The 8,740-nt window shown below is 44.9% G+C and overlaps 1 protein-coding gene across 1 annotated transcript in view; it reads left to right on the top strand.

Moving 5' to 3' along the window:
• The first annotated feature begins 1,303 nt into the window (after nucleotides 1-1,303).
• The window catches only part of efnb1 (ephrin-B1), a 66,388-nt gene continuing 58,951 nt past the window's right edge, over nucleotides 1,304-8,740 (top strand). Inside the window, exon 1 of the mRNA XM_080035324.1 lies at nucleotides 1,304-2,267. Within this exon, the coding sequence (XP_079891450.1) occupies nucleotides 2,152-2,267 (116 nt within the window). The 5' untranslated portion in view covers nucleotides 1,304-2,151. The remainder of the gene's footprint in view (nucleotides 2,268-8,740) is intronic.

The raw sequence follows: 8,740 nt of genomic DNA, 5'->3' as shown, positions 1-8,740 counted from the left end.
CTCCACACTTAGGTGACATTGTGCACCTATACTCTGAATCATCCATGCGACTAAAAGGTATGTGGCCCCTTCTATCACTGGCACACACACACATCAATACACTCAGATAATAACTAGAGTCAGTGCATAATCATAATCATGCTTGTATAGGGTGAAAGCTGAATATTGTTTTCTCAAAGATTAATGGACGGTCAAGACACAACGGGATGTAAAAAAGAAAAGAAGATATTTGTGGAACCATAGAGGCGTGTCTTTAAATGCCTGTTATCTCTCCCTTCCAATTAGGCTGAACTCCTCCTGTATGGCAGCAATCGATTTCATCATAACCATTAGGGGGCGGCATTGATTGAATAAATGCTGCGAAATTAAGAGAAACACTCCCTCTATTTTTCTCTCTCTCTCTCTCACTCACTCACACACACACACACACACACACACACACACACACACACACACACACACACACACACACACACACACACAAAAGGGGCACAGACATGGACATGATCAATTATGTGTCAAGCATTTCTTCCTCAATGAATGAATGGCCCAATGACTATAGGCTACCGACCGTCTATTGTCTGTGGACACTGGAGACTAAGTTCTCATGCAGTTCATTATCCCAAAAGGGGACGACTAGAAAGGGATCCAAAGAGGCTATTAATCATCATTGCTTTCAGAGCAGGGAAAAGGAATGGACACAAATAACAGGCCTACTGTAATACTCTACAGTCACACTAAAGATTATTGTGGAATAAAAAGATTGAGTGATGTCTACAACAGTATTTCTGCTGCCATTGTAGCACAGAGAAATGTATTGATCCTACCTACAAGATCAATGTATAATTTCCCTTTGGCTACATGTTGATAGCTATACTATATATGGTTGATAGGCAGATTATAGGAATGTTATAGAATGTTTAGTGCTGGATCAGCAGGGACAAGCCGGTCCCGCCTGACTTAAATGGGCCAAACTTTGTCCCCCCTTCATCATAGGCACTTTTACACACGCTCCAATAGTCCATCACGCCCATTTTCCTCACAAAAGCATTCGGTATGACGAATAACTTCAAAGTCCATTTCCATTTGGGTCGATGGCTTAGGGGCCGAGGTGGAGGGGCCGGCGATCTGGGGTCAACCCAATAACAGCCTCCCTCCCTCTCTCCCTCCCTTCCCCTCCACGTCCCCATAATGCCTCCGCTTCCTGTCCGGACAGCGCGCTCTGATTGGCCGCGGCCCGCTGGTGGGCTGTTCCCCCTGCGCTCTGCTCGGCTCCGGTTACAGTGGAGCTCGAGCTGCTGCGCACCGCGGAGCGCACGCTGTTGTGTACGGTGCATAGACCATAGGTATAGACAGAATCAACGCTGTGGTGTACGGTGTTTAGACAGAACCCAGCGGTATGGACATGTTGGCAGGCGGGTTGAGAGCAGCCGGTGCAGGCTGCTGAGCAGGTCTGATCTACCCTCGGTACTTTTCTCTTGTGTGCAAGCGGCAACAAGCAAGGAGCGAAAGAGACTAATCTGTATTGGCTACGCACTGGTCACGCAGAGTGCCCGAGTTGGACTATAGGCTGCCCTGCTGGAGCCCAACGCGCCGGGAGGGAGATTTACAATAGAAACTCAATTCCTCTCGGGAGAAGAATAGCGGCGGGGAGGCGGAGGAGGAGTGAAAGATAACACTGGAATGAAGTGGACCTCGGGATTCCCAGCGTGCTGCGGAGTTGTGACTGATGGATGAGTGTGGTCATCTGTTGTAGGCTATATCCAGCGACAGGTACACACCATCAGTGGAGCAACCACCGAGACACGGCGGAACATTGTCTCTCCACGAACTGTAGTGCGAAGGGCTAGATCCGTGTAATCTCTCATCGGATCGCGGTCTCCTCCAGAGAGCCACAGGTCATACAGGACAAGCGGCTTCGTGTGTCCACAATCAGCGGCTTTCCTCCTCGCGTCCCGGGGACAGTTCAGTCAAGGACACGCGGGCCTGGAGCAGATCTTAAAGACGCTGGACAGAAGGACATGTATCTGATATCGACCTCACATGCTCCCGACTGATCGTAGCTCACCTTCCCTCAGATAAAGGCTGCCAGGCGCGCTGTCCGCCGCGACCAGTTCTCGGCTCACTGTCTGTAGTCCAACGTTCATCAGAATGGCGAGACTCGGCTGTTGGAAGTATTACCTTTGGATCTTTATTTTAATGTGCAGGTCGGCGTTACCTTCAGCCAAATCGCTGGAGACTATCATTTGGAGCTCGCAGAATACCAAGTAAGTCTCGCGTTTAATTTGTACAACCAAGCATGCCAAACTCACTGGGTGCGTAATGGAGGGCTAACAACATTACTGGAAAAGTCTCCGTAGCGTGCCGTGCGAGCAGTTCTAAATGTTCTGTTAAATGTGGCAATTATCTAAATAAAAAATAAAAATGTCATAATGGATTTTTTTATAAACACAAATTGTGGGGAATATTGTAACACCAAAGAAACACAGTAGGCCTCAATTAAAACGCAATGATAGATAAGGTTTATTACGGCCGTTTATGACAATGTAATAATACACGCAGATTTGTATGGCCTGACTAAAGAGCAAAGTCTGCTTGGACACTTCATTTATGATCACAGCTATCTCAGATGAAACTTAGTCCACTTTTTTTATCTTAACGTTTTTTCTCGTAAATAATAATTAGCTAAGTAGAGAATGAACTAGTAAAGTGAGGGAAAGCATGCCGAGCGTGTCAAGGTGTAAGCCTTGTTAACTGGAGCCGGAGATATTCTTCTTCTCAGTCCGTCTCACGAGCCCCTGAACGCGGGCCACACTTTGTCCCAACTCTCCACTGTTCCTATTTAGTCTTAGGCCTACGAAAATGTGCGATAAGGGGTTTCAGATATCAGAGGAGGGAATGCTTAAAATACAATACATTTCCCATAATTGTCCTGGCTTGGATATTGCCTAATTTTTTTTTGCATCAAACCTAAGGCACCTTGAAGCCAACATATTTCTAAAAATTCATATTTTTCCCATCAATACAAGCAGAGTGAGCCCAGACTGCTGATAATAAAATACGTTCTGGTTACAATTATCACTCACTTAGACTTGACATCCACATTTGCGTGATGTTGGAAAGCGGGGAATACACAAGGGGAAAATAAACTAAGAAAGAAAAGCCGTCTCCTGTGTTTGGCTGGAGCTGACTGTGATGTGAGCCCACAGCAGCCTGGGGAGATGCAGAGTATGACCAGCTTCTAACTACAACTTATATGTTCAATCCATGATGTATCCCCAAATGTCAGATGTCATAGGAGACATGCTGCCATGTTCATCGAAGTGTGTGTGTGTGTGTGTGTGTGTGTGTGGCCCGGTCCTAATGCTAGAACTACGGCCCATCAGCTTTTATTTGACACTGGCTGCGGAGGTAGTGGAACAATGAGCGTCATCATTACACACACGCACACACGCACACACGCACACACACACACACACACACACACACACACACACACACACACACACACACACACACACACACACACACACACACACACACACACACACACACACACACATTTTTACACACGCACACAAAAGCCCACACTGTGTGTCAGTCATGGGGAGACAAATGAAAAGAGGAGGGAGAGGGGGGGACATTTATTGATTGATGATGTCACCTGGAGGGAATGTCTTAGAAGGTTACCACGCTGGTTTAGAGATGTGGAGATCAGTTCTCCATCTGGTCCTGTTCAAAGCCCCTCGCTGGCTCAATCTTTCATAAAGTTCACAGTGGAACAATAATGCACTCTGCAAAGTGTTTCTCTCTCAACCTAATTACCCCGCCGCTGCTCCACACTCACAACACAACAGACCATTATCTGTCTGTGTGCAGGCTCTGCAATAACACCAGACAAACCGCTGTCTCTTCTGAAATGTATCAGTCAGCAGAGGTGTCTGATAGGAAATAAGAAGGGACTACTTGTACAGCAATCAGCATCTGTCTTCACCGTGTGTTGTGGTGAGCTCCTTGCTCTCTGTTTTGGGCCCACATTACAGCATAGTGATAACGGAGAGAGAGAGAGAGAGAGAGAGAGAGAGAGAGAGACAGAGACAGAGACAGAGAGAGAGGCCTATAGAAATGTACAGTACACTATCTGGTGACTTATCCAGATTTACGACGTCTTACTTTCCTGTTCCCCACTTTGGGGAGCACTGCTGCCTCAGCTAATAAATGAATCTGGCCCTCTCTGTTTGCACACTGTACCACATATACACCGAATATAACAATACCATCGCTTCCCTACAGGGCCGTGAGTTATGAGACAAAGTATAGGAAAGCAGCAGGTTTTGGGGCCGAGACAGTGTGTGTGTGTGTGTGTGTGTGTGTGTGTGCGTGTGCGTGCGTGCGTATGTGTGTGCCTGTTTAAAAAAATAAAATGTTTGTGTGTGTCCCACGTCTCCGAGCGAGAGTTCCTCCTGCTTTTATGGATTTCCGTGTGCGGATGCTATCACTCTGCCTCTGCATTATCAATAACTGGGGTTTGCTTAATTGATTTCCACACAGCGTGCTTGAACAGGCAACATACATCATAAACCGGGGAGCCATCTGGTAAAGGAGAAGGAAAGATCCCGGAGTTTGCGTCTAGCTGCAGGATGTATCAGAAGCTTTTTGATATTTAATTACAGGGTGGATGAGGCGTAGAGAGAGGGGGGGGGGGCTGCTGGGTGGAGGACAAGACTGCTAAAGAAAGCCTCTAACATTTGATCTGAACCAATTCGATTAGTTCTCATTTAGTTGAGTGGGATTAAGCCCCAAAATGTCACTTTGTTATGACTGATCACGTCCCGTCCATTTTTGCTGAAGCTAGCTAGCACTGCAATGTAAACTTGCATGCTACATAAATATAGGCTACACACACACACACACACACACACACACACACACACACACACACACACACACACACACACACACACACACAAACTTGCAAAGTGCCCGGGAATGCTGCAGTGATGCCAATTTAAAGATAATCTGAGAGGGTTTGCTGCTGTGAGTGTCCTCTAACCCTCCTTTGCTAATATTTACCTCCTGACCTGGAGCTAGCGCGGCCTGTTTGCAGCTGCTGTAGAAGAGACAAACATGGTGATGGTAGACAGAGAAGGAACACACGCTGGCACTAGGCTGCAACTAACCATTATTTTGATAATCGATTAATCTGTCGATTATTTTCTCGAGTGTTTTGGTCCGTAAAATATCAGAAAATGGTGAAAAATGTTGATCAATTTTCCAAAGCCCATGTTGACGTCCTCAAATGTATTGTTATGTCCAAAACACACAGATATTTCAGTATATGTCACAATAGGATTAAAGAAACCAGAAAATATTCACATTTGAGAAGCTGAAATCCGAGAATTTGGAATTTTTTTATAAAAAAATTACTCAAAACTATTAATCGATTATCAAAATAGTTGGCGATTATTTTAATAATCGATGAATAATCAATTCATCAATTCATCGTTGCAGCTCTAGCTGGCACACCTCTGCTCATGTGGCCAGCGAATAGACAGGGGGCTGGCCATGAGGCTGACGCACTGCTTTTGAACCCCTTTGCTTTTTTTTCTCGGTGAGGCTTGGAAACAGTTTGCCGACATTTTTTGGCCTACGTGTCCGTTCTGAAGCCCACAAAATCGCATAAAAGAGAGAGAGAGAGAGAGAGAGAGAGAGAGAGAGAGAGAGAGAGAGAGAGAGATAGGGATAGGCGTTGCATTTGTGATAAAAGTCAAGTAAAGCCTGTGTTGCTGTGAGTCTTTTCCTTCTACTCATCTCATCCTGCTGCCCGGCAGCGACCACAGCTGCCTGGCTCACAGTTGAACAGTTGACTGCTTTGGTTTATAACGTGCTTGCATGCTTTAAAGGTTCAGTGAGTTTGACGATTAAGCTGGACTTGATGGGGATTTTTTAGTGATATTTGGCAGACGTGTTGTTCCGAAAACAGAAAAAAACTATTTTAAAGGGAGAAATAAGATGCGTACTGGATGATGAGGTGGCCAGTGGATTGTTAATGATGTGTTTTCTTAAACAAGCTCAGTTCATTTGGCTGCTAGAATGGAATAGGTGCACAGAAGGCCTAATTACAGTTCAAGTTTTTATTTCATAATGAGCTTTTTCCGATAAGATAATTGGGTGGGAAGAATAAAGATTTCCCTATGAGGTCATTAGGGGAAAGAACAAACAGACGTGGGCCTTATCTTTGTTTCTCAGAAGAGATGTTATCAGAGCTGTGTTCTCAATCAGCCACAAAGCTTTGACTCATTCTCAGCCATGTTCAGAAAGACTTCTTCTGAGCTGACATTTAAATAACAAGCAGGCTTTCAGGAGGAGGCTGAAAAAACAAAACTTGCCGCTGCAAAACTCCAAACTGCCGTAACCTGTTGAACAAGAGCTGGGTGAAAGCTCCGGGCTAGAGCCGAGTAGAGCAGGCTTTGGTTGAGGCAGCGCTGCAGTGTGCAGGGCTCCAGATATAGATATGATAGACATACTATCTATGCTCCACACTCACTTCTTCACTGGTTGCACCGGTGCGCCTATCTTTTTTATCTAGGCTCACCAGCATATATTGTGGGTGCACCCAATATTACATTTAATATGACGTAATACATTTCAGGTGCACTGTTGTGACCTGTGAAAATATCTAAGCTCACTCCACAGATATTGAGGCGCCTGAAACAGGTTGCTTCCAGGCAGCGCTGCAGTGTGGGGCAGAGGCTAGCTGCTTGCCCCCTACTCCTCCTCACCATACACACCTCTCCTGCCCCCCCCCCCCCCATCCCCCTTTAGACTGTGATCGTGTTTCTCTCTGATAAAGATCTCATTACACACAGAGAGACTTAGAGCCTGAGCCCCACTCACACAGAAAGAGAGAGAGAGAGAGGGCCGACCAATAAGAAATACTTGTGCACAGCAACTGGCCCCTGGTGCTGTAAAGGCACCCTGTGTCTCACTATAAGGACAGCTGCGTTATAGCTTTTATGTGTGTGTGCACTTCTGTGTGGACATGTCTTGTTGTTTCAGCGGTGTGTAAGGACACATTCTTGGTTGGGTTATCTATACGTAGGGGCACCTGGGCTCCAGAAAGAGGCTGTGGTGATCTTTAGCTTTATTTCAGGAGGGATAAAATGCCCTTTTTTCCATCATGGTTTCTCTCTCTCTCCAGATGGACTCACTTTATCCGCTGGTGGTTTGGCTGCCACATCACTGAAAACCGATCACTCTGCTTTGTGTGTGTTATTAATGTGTCCATTTCTTTATATTCAAGCAGTGGTGCGCATGAAACTCCAGCTTTCCTTCCCCGTTTTCTTTCTTTCTTTCTTTTTTTTTTTAAAGGCACAACCAGCATTTGCAACTCATTTTATCATTTTGTTTTTGTCTTTTTTAGAACGAGTTCCCAACTGCTCTTCTTGACACACAGTTACAGTTGCTTTCCTTTCATAAGACATATTGTAGGGACTGATTCACCACTGGGGGCAACAGCTGAACGCAATCAATCACTGGAAGCCAGAAGTGAAAAGATCATTCAGTAAATCAATTAACTCATCACAAACAATCAACAGCGACTTTGATCATCTAATCTTATTTTAATGTCACAATATAAAAATGTTGCCGTGTATTTCCCAGAAACTCACATGAGAAATAACTGCTGAACTAACCCAACAGGAATGTCTCAGTGAGTGTCTGATTGATCCAGGGAATTAACAACCTGACTCATCAAGACACTTCAATTACATTGATGCAACAATCCTGTTATTACAATTTAATGCAACCACAGACAGACATACATAAGACAAGACCCAACAAAAGAAATCGTCAAAAAAATCAATATGGCCTCATGCTATATATTGCCATATTGCCCACACTTATAATGGATAAATCACTTGTACGATGACAAAACCTCTTTGTTTCCAGATAATTATTATTATTTATAATGTTTATTATTATTTAATTTGTTTCAAGAAATTGTCACAGCCATGGTTGTGCTTTGTATAGACCAAATGGCCCATTAGTTATACATCAAGAAAATAAAGGAATAAAGAAGTGATGAATGGATGTTAAATTACAGGCCTGGAATAGACAATTGATATATTTTTTTATCTTGTAACAGAACTCCCACAAAGGCGTGACAGACATGTTCTCAGCCTGTCTGCTGTGAGTCACATGAAACTATGAGAAACCTGTTGAGACCTTGTGCATTCAGCATAAGTGTTTTAGCCTGTAGTAGGTGGGCCCAACAACAACACACAGTGGAAAGAGATTGGGTCTTAATCAGTTATCTAGTCAAATGAATATTTAACAATATGAGGTCATTTGTGTGTTTGTTCTCATATTGACGGAGACTTAAGTGTTTAATGAAAGGGACTTATGCTTATGGAAGTGAGTGAGTGCTTGAAAGTGTAGTCGGTGTGTGCCATTGTTCTTTGTGGGTCCACAGTGGAGCATTAAGGAAGTGTTAGGAGCGTGTGGCCCTGTCAGCGTGTTTAGCAGTGTGGAGTGGGTGAACAGTGGCTGCATAGAGAGGCCTGGCTGGGCTGGCACACACCAGGAAGCTCCCATCAGCTCTGCCCCAGCACAGGCACACTGCTGCTGCAAAGCTTTCTCTCACACTGCCTCTCCAGCTCAACACAGTCAAACTGCATGGAAGATGCAGTGCAACAGGAAGCTGAGCAGGGAGTAAGTTGGGGGAAAAGTCTGCCTATTG

Source organism: Ammodytes marinus (genome assembly GCF_949987685.1).
Source record: "Ammodytes marinus genome assembly, chromosome: 10".
Taxonomy (NCBI): domain Eukaryota; kingdom Metazoa; phylum Chordata; class Actinopteri; order Uranoscopiformes; family Ammodytidae; genus Ammodytes; species Ammodytes marinus.
The sequence above is the reverse complement of the archived record's forward strand: the minus strand, read 5'-3'. Positions and strand labels throughout refer to the sequence as shown.